This window comes from Anas platyrhynchos, chromosome 11, assembly GCF_047663525.1.
Source record: "Anas platyrhynchos isolate ZD024472 breed Pekin duck chromosome 11, IASCAAS_PekinDuck_T2T, whole genome shotgun sequence".
Classification (NCBI taxonomy): Eukaryota; Metazoa; Chordata; class Aves; order Anseriformes; family Anatidae; genus Anas; species Anas platyrhynchos.
The window spans coordinates 12,138,650-12,162,874 of record NC_092597.1 but is presented as its reverse complement, the minus strand read 5'-3'; the positions used below and the strand labels follow the sequence as shown (position 1 = coordinate 12,162,874).

Genomic DNA, 24,225 nt, shown 5'->3' with positions numbered 1-24,225 from the left:
CAAATCAGGGGAGACTAATGTATACAAATAACAGATTCTTTGCTTTCCTCCTTGTAATTTCCCCACCCCAGACAGCTGTAATGTGGAAAGTATTGAAATTTAAATCACACCTCAGCCTAACTTCAGCTGACAGACTGCCGATGCAATAATCTCAGCCTGGCTATCTTCTCTCGGGGAGAACGACAAACCAGCTAAAGGAAAGTGATAAATTTTCAATTTTATTTTAAAATATACCAGATGGGAGATTTTATTGGAGTCATAAATATGTCAAAAGCAATGTTAGTGTATGATTGGAGATTGCCCCCACCTAGGGAGTAGCTTTCCCTGTTTAGAAATACCATCAGATTCTTAATAAGAGGCTCCAGTTAGACTGCAGCAAAATAGTCTGTATATTAAACCAATTGATTTTCTATTTGCCAAAGCTCTCCTTCTCTTCTCCTTCCTCCCTCCCCAGGTCCAAAATGCAGGAGAAATTAGGGTACTGAAGTCAGATCTAAATGTCACCAGTTTGGGTTCTTTCTTTTTCTTGTTGGAAGACGGTTCAAAAGCATTTGATTTCCTACCAGTATTTGAAAACAGAATTTTACTTCAGTCAACAAAGCTTCAGTGAGGGTTTGATTTCCTAGAATCCCAACCAGAAGATGACAACCAAGTTCAGCCTCAGATTTAAACTAAATCAAATTCAAGCCCTTAACCCAAGTCATGGGTCATCCTCAAACTCTGGAAATAGCACTTGGCCTCACTCCCAAAATTTCATGCTTGCTAAAAGCAGATCCAAATCCCACCAGCCATTTCCAGAAATAATATTTGCCTTTTGTAGCCTTTGCACCTCTCCTCCTCCTAACGCTGGTGCCACCACAGATCACAGTAGTCTGAAAGGAAGAAGCCTAATATTTATGAATTTGTATCATTTCAAAGGTTTTACAGACTTGCTCTACCAGCTATGTCTTTGGATATGTTTATAGCCTCCCAGTTTACTCCAGAAATCTTCATTCTAATACCAGTAAATTTGTATCAAATCATTGATTCCCCTCAGCACAGAATTTGACTCATTGAACCTTTAACACAGAAAAATACCAATAACTTTATAGTTCTTCATATGAACGCTTTGCATATTTAGTCACATAGCTACAAAACTGTACAAAAGAATTACAGAATTAATAAGAGGTCTAATACATAACATATTACGAGGTGGTATTTTGCAGTTGCAATCTAACATAGTCTTAGCCCAGCAGAGGGAAATGCAACTAAGAGGCAGAAGGAAAAGGTAACTTTGCATGTGTTAGTGGGCCATGGTCTTTTTAGACATTACTTGTCCCTCAGCCAGAGTACTAGATGCTGTTCCAGCAGTCTCTCTAACAGATGAATCATTTTCTATAACAGGCTTTTATTTATTTTTTATTTTTTTACTTGAACATAAAATACCATCAGAAACATTTATCAGAAAACATCCTCTTCCTACCCATACCCTCCAGTCCTGGACATGTCATTCATTGGGCATGAAGCAGCAGATGCATCAAGACAAATCGAAGCTTTTAACAGCTTTTTAATCTGAAGGTGCAGATTGAAATGGAAGAATCATACCCATCAGTCTTGGGCTTAAAATATTTTGACTTTATGTGCTACACAGTGAGGCTGGCATTCCTCTGGCTTCTACAGTGTTTTCAGTGGGGACTCATACGATTCATCATTGACTGGCTCAAGGTCAAGGGAATCTGGTGAAGTACAAAAAGCTGGGAAAGAATTCACCTTGCAGTAAAATGCATTTGATAAAAAAGAAACCAATGCTGCAGATATGAAAGGATGGCCTGGCTCTAATCTTCCACCCTCAGGAGGACTCGCTGAAAAAGCAGAGGCAGCCAATTCCAAGCACACTTCAAAGCACTGCTTCCTAGATGCTGTCCAACAAGCCTCAGAACTGGCAACGCTCAAAGAATAAGGACACAGGTGGACTCAGGATCACTGCTGTCTTCATGGGTTAAAGGATCTGCTAGGCCATTTCCACTATGGAACCCACAGAACTATTTTGAGCACCCTATTTTTGTTGTTGTTGCAGTTCTTTTTTTGTGGAAACAGTGAATTTAAGTGGGAAATGTCTTGCCTTTACCAAAAACTCTTTTACTATATGTATTTTTACTCCATGCAACACTTAAAACCATATATCAAGAAGGGCTACAATACTGACAATGCCTGACACTTGTCTTACATTCAGTGTCTGAGAACTGTGCAGACTGTTCAGGAGCTAGCTGGAAAAAGACCATGGGAGAAGACCAGGGCGAAGATCAACCTCCTGCTCTTTCCCTGGACTGTGCACCTCAAGCTATAAGGCCTCATTTGAATGGGGAGACTACAAAAATCCAGGTGTGAGTATCACTGCTGAACTAAAACAGGCAGGTGACAAGAGAGAACCTCTGGAAGGGATCAGAGGGAACTTATGGTAGATTTGCTGGGAGGAAAGTAAATCAAGTGGCTGAGAGATAGGCAGCAGGAGACTCACCAGAAACTGGCACCAATGAAGCTGGTGCTACTTTGAGATCTGATGCTGCCTTCTGCTGGCACAAAAACATCTCCTTAGCTGAAGGGATGGCTTCTCTAATAAAATAAATAAAATAAAAGTAGAACAACAACAAAAACTAAGATTATGGCTGGCTCAGACCTGGTAGATAAATTACAACTGCCATCCAACAAAGCCCTGGAGAGCCAAGAGATGCCCCAGTAAGGCAGAATCACTCTTGCATTAGACTAAGAAAATCATAGAATCAATAAGGCTGGAGAAGACCTCCAAGATCATCTGGTCCAAGTTGTCAGAGTAAGGCAACAGAGCCCCACAATTAAAAAACAAAACAAAATAAAAAACAACACAGCAGCAGTCAGGTGCTCTATGCTGGTAGCACCATGGTGGTTTCCTCTCTGGGCATACGGAGTCTGCTGATCCCTTACTAGCAGAGCTTTTCAACCTCAGTGACGTTACGTGAAATAATTCATATAATGGGCTGTTGTACATCAGTACAATAAAGCTGTAATCTTTCCAGGACAGAGATTGCAGCTTAGTAAATGTCTGTGCAATACCTGGCACAATGGAGCTCCAGTTCTAATAGCAGCCTTTAAACATTACTGCACTACAACAGTAACAATGGGTGGTGATAACTCAGATAATGAAAATAATGTATGCATCAGGAATATCTGTGGCATAATTACACAGCTTATTCAAAGCACCTAATCAAATTGTTCAGCAACTCAACATCAACACAGACGTAAGGACAGATACCCCTAGACTAAGCAGAAAATTATGATTAGCATAGGTATAATTGCCTTGGAAACTTCCAATGCTTTCAGTCAGGCCAAAGACCAGGTAGTAACATGTTCAGGCACGAACATATTTTTCCTTACGAAAGATAAGCCCCAAACAGGTGATTAAGAACAGACTGAAAACACAGGAACTGTGAGTACTGCATCCTTTGATCCCAGGAGAAATTGACCTCAGGCAGCTTGGTAAGATTCAGACTTACTCGGGAGATGTCTTTAGGGCATTCTCCAGTTAATAGGCTACACTACTTAATTATTTGAACAAATCTTACTATTTAAAAAATCACTTAACAAAGAAGTGAACTCATTTACCTATTGACTACTTAAACCACCTGGCAAACATGTAACACCCAGGCAATTAAGAGTGCTACTGCTCCAGGGTCCTCGCTATCTTAGTCTCAATCCCTCCAGCACTGTGTAAATCTGCTGTCCCTCTGGAATGCTGTCCCATTGCAGCATTGCTGCACATGCTAACTGCAAAGGATGCAGAAAGCTGTGCTCCTGTTTGGTAGGTGTAAGGCATCAGCCCAAGAGAAGACCGTGCTATAGTATCAGGAACACGTAATGCCGCCATCCACACCACAACAGCAGCATCCCATTCAGGACCTCCTTTGCAGCACAGCACTGAATACCCGTGGTGCTGTCAGATGTTGTGCATGCTCGTTTACACCCTTGCTATGTGTAGGTATCTTCAGGAAAGTCCAAGCATCAATTGATGTGCAGAAAGGGAGGCCTGGACACAGACATCCATCCTCTTTCAGGAATCAGCAGCACCAGCAAAACCCACAGGGACAGAGAAACAGCAAAAGGTCGTCTGCAGCCAGCTCTGTTCCTATAATTCTGCTGGGACTCCTCCCTTTTTATTTCTTAGGTCCTCACTTCCTTTCCTAGGACCAGCCCAGGACCTGGACACATGAACAGACACAGGCTCCCCTCTGATGTAGCAACTACCTTATAAATTATACAGCAAATTAAAAATTCTTTATCACAGTGATAACACCATCATCTGCAGTGTTTATGGGTTAATAAATTGTGTCCCTGAATGAACGTGCTGACTCATTAACTAAGCTGCAAGTGAGAGCCATTCATCTCTTCTGCAATACCATGAAATCCAGTGTCCCTCCTCTGCCAGAGAATTCATTTTCATTTTCCTGCTTCAGAGAGGGGAGCTGAAGAGGAGGAGGAGAAGGAAGGAATTATTTCCTCTTGCTTGCTTCCTGCATTAGTGAAGCCCTGGAGGTTATTTAAATGGTAACTTCAAAGGAGGTATATGATCGCTCTGTTTACTGCTGTAGGAGTCTCATTTTACACTCAGATTTAAAAAGCTTCCCTGACAGACAGGCAAACAGCATCACTTACAGGTTTGGGGCTTCACAGATACAGCCAGCCTAGGTGCAAGGGAGCAGAGAGAAACAGGGAAAGGGTATTGCTGGTTTTTGTTTGTTTTAAACAACCAGGGGATGTTGGAAAGGAAGCATTTTCAGCAGTATAACTCATCGTGCTCTGTAGGGAGTGACAGTGTACAATTCCCTTGAACAGAGAGCCCAAATGCTCCAAACTGGGACTAACAGGCTGTGGTGGTTTTACTCAGGTGGGCAGCCAAGCTCCACCACAACCGCTCTCTCACTCCCCCTCTCCTGAGAAGGGGGGGAGAAAATACAACACAGAGAACTCGAGGTTTGAGATGAGTATTTAGTATCTTTAGTATTTAGGACAGTAAGAGTAAGGAATTATGGAGGGCTGTTCTGGGGCAGTTATAGAGGGGAAAACAAACAAACAAAAAAAAAACAACAAAAAAACAGAGATTCCTGTATACTCCTGTATTACTGAGACTCCTGTATACTTTCCTAGCACATTTTTCTATCAAGTTTTGAGGGTACTAGGTGTTAGCTGCAATTCATCCATTCCATCTCCCTCTCCTGCTGAGGATGGCTGTGGGTCAGGCAATGAGTTAAATTGGTCAGGCTTCTTAAACAGATTTACTCACACAGAAGAAATTTTCTTTCCAAAATGCTCTTGGCACCTGGAACGGAAGCTGCATTTGCAATGTCTCTTTGTTCTCCTAAGCAGTGATTTCCCAGTCTGACATCACGAGGCAGATTTGGATGGAAGATGTTTAGAGACAAGGTAATTCCCCCACCCCCAATTAAACGCAGGGTGTAAAATGAACAGTCTGGTCCATGTCACATCATGGCAGTTCAGCTCCTTTATTTCAGCCTAGACCCCCTCCCACTGTCTTCACGGTTGCACCCAACTTTGGTCACTACCATACATGTGACATTTTGGTAGTTAGATTTAATAAAACAATGTTTGTAGTGGGTTGAGGTTCTTTTCATAGAATCAAAGGTTGGAAAAGACCTCCAAGATCATCTAGTCCAACTGTACACCTACCACCAATATTGCCCACTAAGCCACGTCCCTAAGTACCACATCTACCTTTTCATTAAACACCTCCAGCGACAGTGACTTCACCACTTCCCTGGGCAACCTGTTCCAATGTCTAACCACTCTGAGAAGAAATTTCTCATAATATTCAACCTCTTTTGTTTGTTTTTCCCTCCGCAAAAGAGAGTTGTACCAGGAAAAGCTCCTCTCCTCCCCCTCTGCTTGAGAAACTAGACACACGAATAAAATTGGAAGATCAAAGAAACATCCTCCCTAGAGAACCTGAGGGTAGGATTTGTAAATGCAAGTGCTTCTGCAATTGGGCATATGGACTTGCCCTGAAAACTTAAGCTGGTCAAACCCGAGAATTGTGAATTTTCAAATAAATCCATGCATTTTTCCCCATGGGCACGACTAAAATGCAATCTTCTGACAGAAAGCCATTTTGACAAATTTTCAGACACATTCTCCCTAATACTGCCTACGGCAGGAAGCAGCAAAATTACATGGTGGGAATATCACCTTGTGGGAGAAATAAGCTCCGGGTAGTGCCAGTGCTTACATATGGTTGAATATAACTGCTCCAAGCATATATCAACTTCTGTCTCTATCAGGCTGGCAAATTATTGCATATATATTCATCTGATACAAAGCAAGTGAGCTCTTTGAAGGATTTTTTTTCTCTCTTCTGGAAAAAAAAAAAAAGTTGCTTTAATTAGAATCTACTGGCTAAAAGTCTTTTTTTGGAGCCACTGCATCAATTGAGTTCCACTAGCCACCATATTAATCCATATTAGGAAATAATTCCATACATAACTGGAAACAAAAATGAGAAAAGAATAACAAAATCTTCTGTCTAGAAGCAATCAAGCATACAAGGGTTTTAGGGAGAGGGAGGCTGTGAAGAATGCATGCCCTTATTTATGTCCTCTAGTCTTTTAAGAATCATTTCAGTGTATGCACAGGACCAACTGCAATAGCTATTGTTCTCAGAAGAGGTCATGAAGCATGGTGACAACCATGGTTGAAATAGAGAAGGTAGGTATCTTTGCTAGTTTTAGTGATAGCTCTCCATACTAAGAGATGGTCCTCCCTGCAGTTCCAGACCATCCACTCCTGATGTCTGACAAGCATGCATCAGATGCATTTGCTTTCTCCCAAATTTATCAAGAACTTGCTATACAGAAAAGAGCTACCCTAATAATCTCAGGCTCTCAAAGTCAAATTGCATTATCAGTTCCACCTGCATGTCCACCACTGGCACATTCAAGGGTGAACACAAGAGCAAAATTCTGCTTGAGTCCTAGGTTATTAGAGCTTGCCTGTGACAACAGCTGGATCTTCAAAGTGTTCTGAAAGAAATTAACTAAAGAGTATGGAAACGTAAAACAACAAGGTACCACTTCCACAAAAATATTTTCCAGAGTTTATTCAGACAGACGGGAGGGCTGTCCTCTGTGTAAGGCTCTGTTCTGGAAGCTTAGAGATGAAAAACAAAATGTAAATTCAATAAGTGAATATTCATAAGATAAAAACTTCACAAGACTATTTTATATTTAGAAGCCTTTGCTTGAGAACATGCCTCCCAAAACCAGACATTTAAACTAATGAAGCATCCAGACTGACACTAGCTCCAAACTGTCTCATCATAGAAGCTCAGCAAACAATGTCTCTTGGGAAACCTGGAGCTGATGGCAATCTTTCCTTCACGGGCAGCAACTGAACCATCTCTCTATCTACCGGTGACCTAAATCTGATCTGCTTTATCCTCTTCTCTCCTCTTCTTCCAGCTTCATACTGAGTTAATAAAACAAGTTCTCACCTGTGAACTCCCCCTTGTGCAGAAGGCAAAAGGTGGGAAAAGGTCATTTAGACTGTCTGGTTTTCTTTTGTACACAGCTCTGTCATCCCAGGATGATGACCAGCTACTAATTGCAACACAAGTTTCCTAGCAGAACCACTCTTTCCCAAGCTGAAACAGCACTGAGTAACCATGTTCCCTTAGTTAAACCCTGTTTAGAACAAATGATGTGCTGCTACATCAACAAAAAAGAAGTGGAAATGCACTTTACACCGAGCCAAGTGAGGAGCAGCAAGACTGAAATTCAGAATAAATTATGTAGCCCAATGGACAGAAGATATAGATTGTGGAAACGGGTGGATTTACGATCCTGAAAACTTCTCTGTATGGTATTTACTATGCAGCCTCTGGAAAGGATGAGACAAGACAGTGCTCAATAATATGCTAAAAATCACTTTCTAAACTGATAAATCATACAAGTGACTGTGTGGCCATAAGTGTTTATATTTCATAACTTCTTTTCAACAGTGCATCCACACCAAAGTCAAGTATTTAGGCAATAAATATATGTCCAGACACTACTTTTCTGCCTCAAAATGATTAAAACTTTCACATGGATTGTAATTCCTAGCTAAGTGAACAAGCCCCGTCAAAATATTATTCCTGGCTTTTGCAATTCAGTTATCTTTAATTTTTATTCACTATACCTCCTGATATGTTTTGACTGCTATAACATACAAACAGAAAAGCACCATTTTCAGAAGACTTCACAAGACCTCTGCCACCACTTCCTCACACGGATGCCATTACTAATGAAAATAAGACAATTAAAGTATTGAACAATATTAGGGAGAACAGTTCAAACAGGAAAAAAAAAAAGATATCACAAACCTATCTTCACAAACAATAAAAAGACTAAAAAGTAAATACTATTATTAAACCCTAATGTTCTAACAAATACCCAAAACAACCATTAGATGTAGATGCTTAAACAGAATAATGCCTATAGATGCTTATTTGGAACACAGCAATTTTTCCTAGACAACGCTGGTGCATTGGATAAGAGGCAGCCACTTTTAACGGGCAGCTGTACGTAAATGAAATGAGCAAACATTATCCATTTGGATGGATGAAGAAATTAAAAAGCAAAAAGTGACCTAATCAACTAAGGAATTTCATCTGCTCTGCATTAGTTTTATATCATCAAACTAATCAAAGAAATATCAAAGAAACTCATCAAAGAAATATCAAAAAAAAAAACGAACTGGTGCCATCTCTCTATATACCAGGATAAAAGTACTCACAAAGGAAGTAAAGGGGTTAGGGTTACAGTTGTTGGGATTTGGAAAGAGAGAAAGCACAGAGTTGTTTTGTGTGTGGGGTTGCATAAAGGCTCCCCGAAAGAGTTCAGGTGTACTGGAAGTTGGGAGCATTTTTTGGTGGAAGAAAGTGGTGACATACATGTTTTTTAGGGTCGTATTTAGGGTTAGGTTTAGGATTACATTTAGAGTTGTTTGGAAAGAAAGAAAGTGCAGTTGCATGTGGGGTTATGTAAAGGCTCCCCTGGGGAGTTCAGGTGTACCCAAAGGCTTCCATTAGAAGCACTTTTTGATGGGAGAAAGTGGTGCCATACGTGCTTTTTAGGGTCCTCTTTAGGGTTAGGCTTACTGTTTAGAGTTAGGCTTACTGTTTAGAGTGACATTTAGGGTTGGTTGGAAGGAGAGAAAGCACAGAGCCCTGTTGTATGCGAGGCTGCGTAAAGGCTCCCAAAGGGAACGCAGGCATACCTAAAGGCTTCTGTTGTGAGCACCTTTTGATGCGACAGTGTGGTGACTTACATGTTTTCTTGGAGTCATAATTAGATTTACAGTTGTTGGTGTTTGGAGAGAGAAAAAGCAGTGTCTCAGCAAGCAGAAACGCCTAAGACCCTCTTTCACTCATCTATATTTCACTTTGTCCGTCTTCGGCTGCACCCCTCGCATGACTACAGCACTGCAGATTGGGACTCCATTCTTGCTTCACACTGAAAGTGTCTCATTCACACTCCCCTCAAGAGTGTCCCCGAACCCACCCCGAGGCAATACAGTAAAGTTTGTCTTTCCTTGGTCCGTGCAGAGAATTCCTGGTCGGGGTTATCAGCAGTTATCCCCGTGCCTGTGGTGTGTCTGTAGTGGCCTCCCTCCTCCCAAGTGCTTCGCAGAGTCTGTCTGCCTTGGTCCTTCGTCAGCCATACCAAGACAACATACCACCTCCGACGGGACCCCTGACATCTGTGGGGTGCACCTTCCTGTCCATGGTGGCAAGAACTCTCTGATAGTCAACAAGATCCCAGACAAGTCCCTTGATTGTGAGAAAAAGTCTCGGCAATTTTCTTCAGACCGGATCTTCTGTGAAGCTATTTTATTCGCGGTTCCAACGGCAGGCATCCTGCAAGCAGGAGCACACAGTGAACGTTTACCATAACCTCATATTCCCTATTACCTGACACAGAGTTTCTCTTGTTTCCTCATTGGCTGAGTACTACAAGTTCATGATCCACTTGACTCCCTTCTATATCATATACATACAATTTTATTTGATCAACTGTTAATTTCTCTTTTTTCTTATTTCCTTCTACTATGTAATTTCTGTTTTTACTGATTTCACACTGCTTGTCCTGTTTTTCTCATCTATCCTCCCTATTTTGGGACAATGGGACCTTTTCCTTATCTTCCTAACATACTCCTCACTTCTGTGCTACTCTCATGCCTGTACCACCACTTTTGAATAGGCAAGATTAGTGGAATTTTACACTGTGTAAACACCTTCTATTGTAACAACACAACTTTGTTTCTTGAAAAAGGCTTCTGTTGGGAGCACTTCTTGATGGGAGAAACCGGCAACATACATGCTTTTTAGGGTCATAATTAGGATTAGGGTTATGGTTAGGGTTGTTTGGAAAGCGAGAGCGCAGAGTGCTGTTGTGTGTGGGGTTGTGTAAAGGCTCCTCAAAGGAGTTCAGGTCTACTAAAAGGCTTCACTTGTGAGCACTTTTTGATGGGAGAAAGTGGAAGCGTAGGTGTTGAGTTTGAGTCATAATTAGGGTTAGTGTTGTTAGGGTTCATATTGCTCCTTTTGCAGGAAAGGAAATCACTGCACAAATCCCAGAGAATAAACTTAGTTATCACCCTATTATATACAACAGCCTTTCAATTCAAGGTATGGACGTGCCCAGATTAAGCTATCCCTGTAAAAGCTGTACGGATAAAATACATCAGTTCTACTGACTTAGAGTTTTAAAAAACTGAGATGTTTAGAAATGAATTCCATTAGGAATTCCTACAAGGTAAAAAAGAATGCATTCTTTAAAATTTGATAAACATAACATTCTGACATAAACACTTTTCATATTTGAACACATACCCAAAGGGAGAAAATAAGGAATTTATTTATCAGTAACGTGATCTTGTTGTGTGTGTCCCCCATCTTGATTTTATGCCTTCAGTTCATTTTGTTAGTATCTTAGCCTGGTTTCAAAATCGGTACTAGGGAGTATCACATTATTTCTGGGTTTGTCTGTTGCCCCCAATTCACACAGAATAAATAATTTGAAGTATTTCCATAGTTTTATATTTTCTAAAAACTTCCTATACTGCAGTAATTGTGGGGCCCTTCCATATTCATTTGGTTCTTCAATGAAATTCACTGAAAAAACATTTTCTCTCCACAAGAAAACTGTGTTGGCAGGGACACTGAATTTTAGCGGCCTCTAAGCTGCATCAGTTTAACACAAAGAAGAGAAATCATACAGCTAAGGGGACCAGCACAGAAGTCAGGTTTAGATTGTCATATACTTACTGGCTACTTTAGATGCTGAGAAGTGGATGGTTTTCTACGGTTGGTGCTCCCATATTATTTCAGCGTACAGTTTCATGAAATGCAATGAACCAAAATAAAAACAAGGTACCTGCCAGAAAGGAGTTCCTGATCCCCCTTCTCTCCTCTGATCTTTTTTAAACTCCAGTGCTTGTCAGATCTCATAAGCTCACCCAATTCATAAAATAACAGAAAACATTCAGCAATGAAAAGTCTGGGTAGTTTTCTACTATTTTGACAAGTTAGCAAAGCTCACAAATAGGCAGGGATGTTCTTGGCTGCAGTAAGATCTTCAGGAAGCAGCTACACCATGCTGCATATGCTCTAGCTCCACAGTTCTGGCACTGCTAAGTATGAGGCTATAGCAGGCTCCCACAATGAAAACCAACTCTGCAGAGACCCAAAACTATGTAAATACCAACAACTCCAAAGCTTCCATTACATAGAATTACATTTTCACAGCTCCTGCTAGCTAGGAAGCTAGAGAAGCCAGCTGTGCTGATTTTACAGATCAGCCAACACACAGTATCAGCTTTAGCCAACTGCTAGCCTTTATCAGTCATTCCTTGCTGTCAGAATGACAACTTCAAAGACTTGTAAACTGAGTTTGTGTTTTATTTGCCCTAACAAAATGGCCTTGTAACACAGGAATGTTTGCTGCACTGCTTCTACCCTGACCAGCCCTCAAAGCACAATAGGAAAAGGACCATGTAACAGCATGAAACGAACAAAACAATTGAAGAAACTACCATTTGCCTATAACAAAACCACAGAACTGACTTCAGTTTTCACATACTTAGAAGCTCTCTGGCTTCCATTAGTGTCTTTTTATTTTCATCCTGAGATACCAAGAACTACCATTAGGAGGCACTGTTTCCCCCAGCACAAAATGGCCTCTTTTTCTCACATGGATAGTTATTTCAGACATCTGGAAATGTACATTTACCACATAGCTGTGAAATCCTGAAACTAGGGTGCAGCTAGAATTCCATTTTCACATTTGCTACTTTTTCTGCTCAAAAGCGCTTCAAGAATGTCTGAAACTGTCAGGTCCGAATCCAAACTTACTGAGGCTAAGAACTCAGCCGTTTCTGTACTGCAGTAGGTAAACACAAACTTCAAGAATAAATGCAAGTTCTATTCCTTTATCCTCTTATTCCTGCTGCCCTTATCCTACAAAATCTCCTTTAACAGAAACAGATTTTTAAGGGGGTGAGGTGGAAGAGAATTCTTACTCACATCTTGTAAAAAGAACTTGACTCTGCATTTACATATGCCAAGGCCACCCATTATTAATGCCAGCATGCAAAAGAAAAATGACAACCTTCCCTTCTACTTATCAGGTCTATAGCACGTGTCTGAAAGACATGCTTGCATACAGCTACGTTTCCTCTATAAGAAGAGAGGCACTTCTTCTGTAGAAGTGCTGTAACCGTCTTCTGAAGATTTTAGTTCTATGTCAATCCTCCATAATCCATACTTACAGACAAGGAAGACAGCATGTCTCAGAGCACATACAGCCTCAGTGCTAAAAAACAAAACAAAACAAAACACAGTCCTTTCTGAGAAAGGTGTCAAGAGTTTTCCAGAGCTTTTCACTCTCCTGGGCTCACTTTCCCTACTGGCTTGCACTTCTAATGCACTTGTGCATCTCTTGCCCCTGCTCGAGTAGTTTACCTCTCTTCCAACATGAAAAAAACAAAAACAACCGAGGCAGGAACTTGAAGTACCATACAGGAAAAAAAAAAAAGAAATCTCCTCTGAGGAGAATTACAATACTAATGCAGTTGTTAACATTTGTTTGAAAAGGTGAGGGGTTGAAATGGTATGTTTATAGCTTAAATTTTCAGCTTGAGATTTCTCTGCAAGTGTCCTGGGCTTAAGCAATATTATTTGAAGTAAATTAGATGAGGGAATTCTTCCTTGACTAACACTAGAACAGATTTAATAAAATTAAAACTGCCCATATGAGAGGGAAATCCCATGGTACTACAACTTCAACTGAAAAATATACCTCTTCCCAATTCCCAGACAGCCAGCTATTCAGCTGATATAATTCTACTCAGTTCAAGAAGACAGACCAATATATATCAACCAAGAATTTGGACAGGCAGAACTCTATATATAAATATTTAAAATAAAAAATAAGCACCAGAATCCTTTTGCCAGGCCTAAGTAAACATGCACATCAAGAATGAATTCTAATAAATTGCTTAAATATTTGTACTTATGATATTCAAATTAAATGTATGCTTGCTAGTAAGCCTGGAAGAGTATCACACATCTTTCATGATTCCTTTCACTTCCATTTCCTACAAAAGTTGTGCTTGTGTTCAGCTGGAATCTTTTCCACGTAACAGCAGGAGAATTAAGGTTTACTGTTTATTATGACCAGAGAGTTGCTCTATTCTTTAATCAAAACTTTGCTTTCCAGATGGGTTAAAAAAAATATCCAAGAGCTGATTGATTCATTAGGCAGCAACCTGCCACGCAAGTTAGAAAAATGGACAATTCCTCAGCAAAAGCTGTATTTTCATCTCTAATGTAAAACAGTTTCTCTTCTGGTATTACAAAAATGACACGTCTCACATCACTACTCAAGCCACCAGAGCCTCCAACTGGCCATTCATAGTCCCATTGTACTATTACACTCTTTCCCCAGAAAATCTTTTTCCCTATGCAAGCTAGGGCAATTTTGCTGTGTAGAACAGTTTCTGGTATCAGTGAATTATTTATTTACACTTACAGAGGAGGATAGGGGCTTACTCTCTGAAGACACAAACCTAGATACCAGATGGAGATGAAGGAAAATGATTCTAAATAGAGCAACATATCTAATTAGCAACATACACAAGGGCTTCAAATCCTATTAATGAGTTACTGGTTTTGGTACTTTCTTAAACATATTCTCATTGAATAAATAATTACGGGGTTTTGGGGTGTTTTCATTTCTCTTTTTGTTCCAGTCTATAACAATAATGTAGCAATTTGGAAAGTTGAAAGTTGATTTCATGAAAGACCAGTCAACTCAGTGGACCCATTCACAAACAGAATGCTGACCGCCTGCCTAAGCACTTCAGGATCAGGACTTAAAATCCTTCTCATCTGGACAAGCAGTCCCTTCTCCTCCATTCTTTCTCTGCTCCTCCACCTCCGGGCAGATCTTTTCAAACACTACTTCAACACTTCATTAAATAATTGACAGAACGAATCACATTTCAGCACTAAGTTCTGTTTAGTAGAGTACACAGGCAAATATAATTGACATAGCATAAAGTGAACACTGATTTTTTTTTTTTTTTAAAAAAAGCTAGAATTGTCTGAACACTGCTTTGTAACTACAAATAAGATGCAAACATGAAAAATATGTGTTGCATTTGTCCTTATACTGGGGTGAAACATAAGCCAAAGATGGAAAATGAGAGAATACTATCCAGCCCATCTCCCTCCCAACACAACTTGAAAACGGAGACCACAAACTAACCATAGTTCAGCAACAACTGCCATCAGCAAACTTTTGTTTCACTCAGCTGTAGCTTATAAAACATCAGAGTAAGAAGCCCCATATTTTTATATCTAGTCTGATTTGTAAAGTCACCTTCTCCTTTCTTCCTTCCAAAATTGTGTATCACAATATCCTAGCTGCATCTGCTTGCCATTACTTTGATACAAATATTCTGAACTCTGGTATGTATATTAAAAAACTAACATTGTACAGGTCTCCACATGTCAGTTTGTAGCAATAAGACAGACCAGCTACTTGGCTAGATGTAAGCTTCAAAGCTTCACTTGTCAAAAGCTCCCAAACTCCAATTTCCCACATCTTCAGATACACAAACCATCAGTGTCTATTCAACAAATGATAAAAACCAGCCAACGAAATAAGAATGGCAAGTTTATTAATGGAACCCGTAAATCAGATTTCATAAATGTTGGTCCTTGGATTACATAATGGATGTGGATACTTTCCACATACCAAAATGGTACAGTATGGAGTCCACAGACCTTGCAATTAAGATGACAAATCTTGAATATAATCAAGATGTTCTAAAACCTATAAAACTCAGAAGTATGAGCAATGAGGAAGAAGGAAGCAGCAAAACTATTCATTGTTCACAAGCAGAAAATTCTGTGGGAGAAGTAAATGATGAGCCTAAGTACACTACTAACTCTGAAGGATCCAACTGAATTGAAGCAGTTGACACAAAACAGGCTCTCATTTCAAGCTCCAAATATATTAATCTGCCCGCAGAATAAGGAAGTTACTTTTTCGTCTTAAAAGTATCCAAAAACTTAAATGCCCTTCACTTCCCTTAAATGATTATTAGCTATCAGTTAATTGAGTGGCAGCAGAGTAAACTGGAATTGTCTTAAGACTACATAAAGACTACATCTTAAATTGAGCGTCATTGACCACCACCTGCTCACAATGCCACATACAGCACTAGAGGTTAGAAAGGAGGCAGACCTCTGTCTTATATTGAACTTGCCTTTTTTTTTTCCCCCACAGGTATGCCCCAATTTTGCTACCACCGTCTCTAGCTCTGGTATAGCTATAGTGTCACAGTGGCCATACTCATACTGGGGACTTCGTTATATTCCTATTTTTGGTATGTTTATCATTTCATAATTAGTGTTCTGCAACATGTCCAAAGCATAATACACCTAAATAAGCAGTTCGTCCCAGGCTGCAGAAGATGCAACTGAATCATCTTAGTATACAGAAATACCAGGCATTAATTTGGCAATCAAAGTGAGATGTGACCAGAAAAGTAACACAAAAACATGGTTGCTTACAGCACTGCAAACTCAGAAGGTGCACCAGTGCAGGCAGAAATCATTCAAACTCCTCCACCGTAGAGGACAAACACTCAAAGTACAATTTTCATAAGTTTACAGTTTGGCTCCATGCTCAGCAAGCAGAAGGAAAGATGCACGGCAGAAATCAATTGGGAAAACAAAATTAGTTGGTGAGCAGCACACATGATATAGGTGGTCCTTAAAGGAAGGGAAAACAAACATGGTGGTGAGAAATCAGGGAGTTCAGAGGAGGACAAAGATGTCAAAGACTGAGAGGTTCCTGACATCCTAGGAAATTTACTCAAGTTGGGAACAGATGATGAAAGGAAGGAGCCTGATAATTATTTATAAACAATCTCCAAAGCTTTCATCACTACAAATAACTACCTGCTTTAGCTGTTTCAGAGGGAGATGCACTTGGGATGGAGAAGGGGAAGGAGCATATCTAATATTACTTTTCAAAGATTAACATGGAGTTGACAGTCTATCAGGCAAGAAAGCAATACTATTAATAGTTTTCATGAAAATGCACTTAAAATTGAATCAGAATGGATTCAATGTTGAACAATTTTAATGAAGCAAGTGTCCAACCAGCACATCAACTTCTTAAGAACAAAAGGACTCCAAAAGTTTAATTACAAAAACATTTTACAGAAAACTTGGCATCTCAATAATTCCAAACACATTTATCCAAGAAATGCATTATTTTTTCATGTATTTCTCTTAACATTTCTTTAAGTGATGAAAGTACTTTATCCTGTTCCTCTCCTTGACACCAACATTGTTTTTTTTATTTCTTCTCCAAATCAGCCAACACTGAAAAATGTAAACTGAAAAGACACTCAGAAAACACTGGAAAGACAAAAAACATTCCTGTAAGGTTTAACAGTGTAAATAAGAAGCATCTCAATGAGACAAAACATCCGTTGTATCAGTGGTGACCAAGAAATTACTCTTTCCACAGACGGGTATACCACCATCCCTCCTTCCTTGTGGGGAAAAAGCAAAAGATCTCTCAAGCTCCCAACTAATGTTATTAAATCTCCTGTCCAAGAACACTTACATGCTACTCAACAGAATGATGTATTAGCAGTATGCCACAAGCTGATAGCCGTATTGAATTTATATAAGCAAAGGCAGCCTGCAGCCACCCATACCTTATTTATGGAATGTATATGCAACAGCTTGGACTTGCATCCTACTATCACACTACATACCAATTTCTGCAATCTTTATGGGATGAAACTCTAGGTTTTGGATAAGATGTCACAGACAGCTTTAGAATTTCATTTCCAAACTTTTGCCTATGCAGTCTGTTTTGGCCTCATTTAAATGAAAATAAACTGTCACTGATGCTGCAAAGCAAAACACACACAGATTAAAGGTATGGGTGCTTCTTCTGGAGACATCAATCCGGAAGATTTTTTCCCCCACGTGTTTGTTATAGAATCCACTAAAACAGTTCGTGTCAACTTCAGTTGGTGTTGTCCATGCTACAGAAAATAATGGTGATCCAACTCAGCAAATCGAGGTTTCTTTTTGTGAAGTCTTGAAAATGAGCCTGAAGACAAGAGAAAGGAGTTTCCTCCCTGAAGGAAGACTTGAATATACATGGAAATCCTTGCTGCCTGGCTACAGCAATGAGCCCAGAAGTAAGCAGAGACCTGACATACAAGGTCATACCTGGAGATGGCTTCAGGCAAGCATGAAGTCCATGTATATAGCGTGGGAAAGAAGAAACTGCTGTTTAATCTTCAAATACTCACATTACAGATGCACAAAAGCAATCCTGACTGCAATGAATTCAAGTAATGAAAGCAATCTCCAATTCATAACAGGGAAATCCTTAAAGATTTCTGAAGGAGGAACAAGGAGATTGTCATGTGGAAGAAAGCATGTTTCCGTCATTACCATAAAGCCCATAGATGTCCAACAGGTGCTCAACCACAGTCTGAATTAGCAATTTGACAGGAACCAAAGGGCAGCAAATGATTTGCATAAGTTAGTGCAGACAGTAGGTGCCATCTTTGACAAGAGCTGCAGCCGTAACTCAGTAATATTACAGTCTCTAGCATGTGAGGTTGTACGTGATGCAAGTGAAAGGACATTTAGGTCACACTGGAACATAACAGGCTGAATGCTGTAAGGCTCCACAGGCTGTACTTCAGCTGTACAGAAGTTGAAAATCATGCACTGTAATGTAGAAATCTCTGGGCTGCAACGTGGGCCTAGCTGCTAACATCCTTCTCTGATATAATAATTCATGCAAATACACATGTGCTGCTTCCAGGCACATTGCTTCCCAGCACTGATTTCAGAAGGGCAGGAAAAAAAGCAATTTCCCCCACCCATTCTTTTTTAATAGAATACTGCTCTCACCATGAGATCATTCTCTCAGAAAGTAAGCAGACAATTAGAGTGAGCAACATAACAAAGACAAATTTTGTTTTGTTTTAGTCTTAAATGGAGAATTCCGTCCAACTGAGAAGAGCTAACCCTTCACTTTCTACCTCGATTATCAATGACCTGGGTGGTAGTAAAACATTCCACCAAACACTTTCAAGAGAGAACAGTGGATCTGCATAGAAGAGCAGGTTGCTGTGTGCAAGAGAGGTGCTTGAAGAGAGGGAAAGGGAAGAAGTTCAGAGGGAAATTGAGTCACAAAGAACCAACCATAGCCAGTCACAAGCAAGGAGCAATCTCACATTGTAGAAGCTGCAGGCTAACAGGAAAAAAAAAAAAAAGGATTCTGATGAAGAATACTTTACATAAACATGGCAGGCAGGATAGGACGAGACAGTGCACCAAGGAAGACTGCCTATTATAGCAAAGAACACAAGCGCTGCTATCCAGTACTGCAAGTATCATACAAAAAGATCAAAAAAACTAAAATCGAGGAAGGTTAAGCTACAAGATAAACATGAAAACAAACTATAAAACACTAGAAGACATCAAGCAATGTAACACAAAGTCATGACTACAATACACAAGCTAACTTAATTTCACAGATTTCATCTCCATAGTCAGCAAGTCCACAGAAGGTAGCCACGCACACACCCAGCAAAATAAAAAAAAAAAATGAAGATTGCACAGAATTCACATGCTTTTAACGGTTTACACAGAGGGCAGTTCCAAAATGTTTAGTGGGTGGTATCTGTGGCTAAACATTTGATCTCTTTGTCCCACTGACAAACCACAAAGGCAGGAATCAGCATAAACCTGCAGTTCTGCCTCCCACCCCTAGTCTTTTTCTCTCATGGCTTCTTATTCCACACTGGCCAAAGAAATTTTGTAAACCATCCCTGGGTCACGAGACCTGCATACGAAACAGAAAGATAAACGTTAGAGGAGTACAAGCTGTCAGGATTAAGTAGGACATCATGCCTTTTTTGTGAAAGATTTATCAGAAAGCACAATATTAGGAAGAATATCACAGAAACCTATAGACACAGAACAATCTCAAAATAACAACCCTTGATTTTACAACTGGATTTCTACTTCCAGTCAAAGAACAGCATGCTGAATAAAAAAAAAATTTTTTTTAACAATACAATGACTGCGCAAATAAATCCTCTTTACCATGCAGTTCAGGAAAAAAAAAACATTGACCAGTATAGTCAAATTGTCAGTAAATACAAAGCACCTGAGCCACCAGAAAACACCACATCAGTTCTGTGAAATACAGTGTACTCAAGAGTATCTTAACGAATAAATTTTCATGAAATTCATTTGTAATGTGTCTCAACCTCAAACAGACCATTTGGTTGATAGAGATCACATTTAGGAGAATATAATTCATATGCAGTGGGAAAACAATCACTGTCTGCTGATTCGATTTTATCAGATGCCAGCTGAATCGTTCTAACTAAAGCTTCTCCTTCTTAAATGGATGCCCTATATATATATATATATATTTTTTTTTTTTATGTTTACACCTACAAAGCCCAACCTTCTTCCCTCCTCATATTTTGTCACAAAACAATTGCCAAGTGAACATCGCTAAGAGCCCTATGAATTACTAGATCATCATATCCATATGTACATATTTGTATAATGAAAATAGCAAATTATTAATCACGTTTTTAATCACCTCATGCTGTTTTGCTGCTGAAAGGAAAGTATTGGGGGGAGAGGGAGAGAGGGGAATGGAGTTTTGTAACTATCAAGTGGGAAGAATTCTAAGGCAGTATTTTTTCCTCAAACCAGTTATAGCTAAACCCAGTTTAACTGAGAGGAAAATACTTGCATTTTTAGGAACCCAGAAAACACCAATTACTTAGGATTATTTAAGTCCCATTATTTAGGAAGACAGAATCCCCACGACATGAGAACAAAAGTCTGTATTTCAGTATCCTTGAGATACGTATTTTCTGGCAAGGTGCTTGAAAGACAAACATTTGTTTCAGGGCCTGACATGCCCTTCTAATAACTCATTGATGAGAAACTGCTTTCCTTTTTATACACTCTGTAAAATCTCCCCAGTTCTTTTTCTGAGCTTCAGAGCGCTAATTGAAAATGGTATACAAAAATGAGGAGGTTGATGAGCTACCAAAAAATCCCAGACCTGGATCGACAAGCTGTTCCCCTTCATAAATAACAGCAGTAAAGCCACTTCTTTATTCTGCTGGGAGCTCAGTCATCTCTTGGAACTATAGTCCGTTCCATCTGGCTACCCTTTGGAAGGACAATGATCTTTTAGCTTAAGCCACACTATAATGGGGAACGTGTAATTAACTGTTCTACATAGTATCACAAAAGGTCAGAATCAGAAAGGATGAAAAGCCCTGTCTTCACATTTGCAGATGGCACAACCCTGATTTATTTGCATTTCTAAACACCATTCAAGATGTGCAGTGGATCTCAACAAAGAATCCAGGTATGTACACAGGTAAAATATAAATAGGCTAATTTCTAATGGCTGCTCAGTGCTGTGCACTGCAGGAGGGGGAGGAGCAAATGTTGTGGGAAATGCAGGGAACACAGCAATTTAGAATGACTGATTATTCTTTGTTGATTTGTTTTTCTACTCAGTTCCTTATTACAATTTTCAAAGCTGCTGAACAAAACTGTTCATGAGCTCAGTAATAATCTCTGCATAAGCCATATGATCATTAGCGCCTCAGCAAATGCTATATCTAGCCTGAGCCACACATTAGTGGTTCTGAGATGTAAACCTTCCTAACCGGAAGAGTTTGACTGCAGCTATTTCCCACTTGGTATTTGCAGAGCATTTTCAATCTGTAATGGAGATCAGTCCTCCTGTAACCTCTGAAGCAAATAAGATTTGTCTATGACCAGCAGATCTGATTCTACAATTAATGCAGAATTCTTCAAATTCACTTCACTCAAGAAGCCCACCTTTTTCTAAATTAGCCACCCTATCTCTAGAACATAAATAATCCCTTCTTGCAGCATTCTGTCAGTGTTCTTACCTTACAGAGATGCACTGAGTAACGGGACAAAAGAGCTAATTATGTTGTTATATTAAGGTCTTGCAGAATTCTAAGGAGAATTTAAGAACCCTTTAAGAACCCCACTGCTTAATAGTTTCAACTCCATGTGACTTTCATTAAGTTAACCTGCTCCTGCAGGTTTGAGGAAAAAGACCTTTTTGATTGATTCTTGTGCTGATCGTACTGTATTGTACAATGTCAGAACAAGTGCCAGAGGTACAGAGAGGATGCCAAGCAAAAGCAGGCTAAGAGGAAGCACTTACCCAATCACTAGCGTTCAAGTCGGTTCACCACATCTCGGACCGTGGCTATGAGGTTCTCATTCTCCTGCGGGTTAGCCATAATAATACCATGCAACCTATTCATGTAGGAATCAATAGTTTCCATTGTAGGTGTTTCTCCGCTACCTACAGACAACATAGTAAAATGAGCCACAGAATATTTAGATGACTGCAGCAATTCCCAAAAAAATAAAAAAAGGGTCAGCACACAGCAACAAGAAAACAGCATCAGGAACTCCTTTTGCCACACACCACCTCTTGTGACAGATTCAATAATGTCCTAGCTCCACAAAGCAAGTGGTTCCAAGGAGAACAGGACTAATGAATCCTGTTTTTCTTTGATTTGTGTCTCAGAGTTGATTATAACAAACTCTTCCAGCTGGGCATTCAGAGTATCTAAGCAGATTCCCTGGCATCTGACAAGACAGATGCAGCATCTCTCTCAATCAAGGAATTGGTGGGTCCTGTCCTTTCTATTTTGTAACATTTTCACAAGCCTATGAAAGAGAGCAAGGACTGAATGTCTCACTCTATTAGGAACAAAAAGAGTAACTACAATAAGAATAAATACCATGATGAAATTAAGCACCAATATTAAACCTTCCCCTCGGTGCATTAGGATTCCAGAATCTAATATAACAAAAGCTCAGAAATAGCCAATATCGTAGACTTAAAACAGCTTGTTGTAAATTCACAGAAACTTATAAGAAATTAAATATAAGGCTGGACAGAAAGTCCTAAGAAGAAGTCTTACCTGGCAGTGGGACTCCAGCAAAGCTGGTTGTGAGTGCCTGCCGTAGGGTCTCAAGATGCTGTTGCAGCACTGTATTGCGGCTACGCTCTTGTATCACATCCACCTCCAGCTTCTCCACTGCAGTACGCATACTCTCAACATGTTTCTGCAGAGCAGCATTCCTCTCCTCAAACTCCATGTTGGATTTACGCAGCTGTCGCAGCTCAGCCTCACGTGCTGTGAATATCAACCCATTCCCATGTAGTCAAAGCTAAAAAAACATATCTGCAATTGGTAGGTAATGAAGTAGAATGTTCTGGGGTGCTCAACTGATGATTAAAGGCAGTGCAGTTTTAGGTTTAGGACAGAAAAACAACAACACAAAAGTGCTGACAGTGCCTACAGAAGTACTTAAATAGCACCCAATTTGTCTCTAGAAATTAAAAGACATTCAAAGCATCTGAGCGCAAGTGAATAGGGGAACTGATTAGAAAGGATGACTACAAGAATCATTTCAAATCCATTCAGTATAATATATCTTCGCAACAATATTAAGAGGCCTATGGACAAGATAGCAGTTACAAAAACATACTGCTATTGATCATGACGAACAGTATGTGAAGTTGAAGACTGTTCAGTCAAGAAAATCTCCAGGAAATCTGGCAAAAATTCCTACAACTATCATGACACGCAACTGCCAAAACAAGATAGAGTAGCAGAAAACGTCAGTGGAATATTCCACATAGCTAGGAGAACACAATACTGCTAACTAGCCTGAATCATCATCATGCTGTGTCTCAGGTGTCTTAATCATACAGAACAGCAGCTCCAGCTTGGAATAACATGTGGAGCTCAAACATCAGCACCATTCTCCAGATAGGACAGTTTTGAAAGACAAAGCGATGTTGTACCCATTGTGTTTATACAGAGGCTAAGTAATATCAGAAACGTTAACCAATCACATCCAAGTTATTACTTGAGCTAAGAGTGTAAGGACTCTTCACCTGGACAGCACCTCACAAAAACTTTAGGAAAGTAAACAAAGGGCCCCTGCAAATGTTTAACGTACCTTTACTATGATTTAGAAACTCTTCTGTGAATATTGGAATATCAAAAACAGATCTCTCTTTTGTGTCTGCTTCTTTCTACAAAGAAGAGAGTAATACATTTCTGAATACTGTTAGTTTTCAGGATTTTGTGAAACACTTTTCATCAAGAAAAGAGAAAGAAAAGGGAGACCAAATACAGAGGCAGATAAAGAACTGGGTAGATGGAAAACACTTCCAGCTCCTATCAAGGAATGTCAAAGGGTAGATCAATTTTTTAATAAAAAAAAAAAAAAGGCTTAGTAAAGGACAAATATCATGGTCAAGAAATATCATCTAATAGACTAAAACATACTTTTTTGCTCTAATGGCATTATACATCACAAATGTTCAGTTTTAAAACTAGGAATTCATTTGTTTTCCTCTTTTTCCCATCAAAACAACAGACATTCTAGAAATAATGAATTAACGTCCACTAAGAAAAATTGACAGTTCTGAAACTTAGTAAAAACACTTATAAGACATCCATTTTAGATTATTCATCATTACTATTGCAACTCATGTG

At 39.6% G+C, this 24,225-nt stretch overlaps 1 protein-coding gene across 12 annotated transcripts in view; it reads right to left on the bottom strand.

Annotated features, from left to right (window-relative positions):
• Window positions 1–24,225, bottom strand: part of HMG20A (high mobility group 20A) — a 71,540-nt gene that overhangs the window by 20,924 nt on the left and 26,391 nt on the right. For 8 of the 12 annotated variants that reach the window (XR_011811918.1, XR_011811913.1, XR_011811914.1 and 5 more), the window contains exons 9-11: window positions 23,684–23,759; window positions 22,636–22,851; window positions 21,864–22,007 (exon numbers count right to left, since the gene is read on the bottom strand). Coding sequence is in view for 4 of the 12 variants with exons in the window: in XM_038184992.2 (XP_038040920.1) it covers window positions 21,871–22,007; window positions 22,636–22,851; window positions 23,684–23,759 (429 nt within the window). In the remaining 8 variants the exon portion in view is untranslated. Of the gene's footprint in view, window positions 1–15,229; window positions 19,464–21,863; window positions 22,008–22,635; window positions 22,852–23,683; window positions 23,760–24,225 lie in introns of those variants that run through there. The other 4 variants (XM_038184992.2, XM_038184993.2, XM_072043321.1 and 1 more) reach the window with 1 other exon arrangement.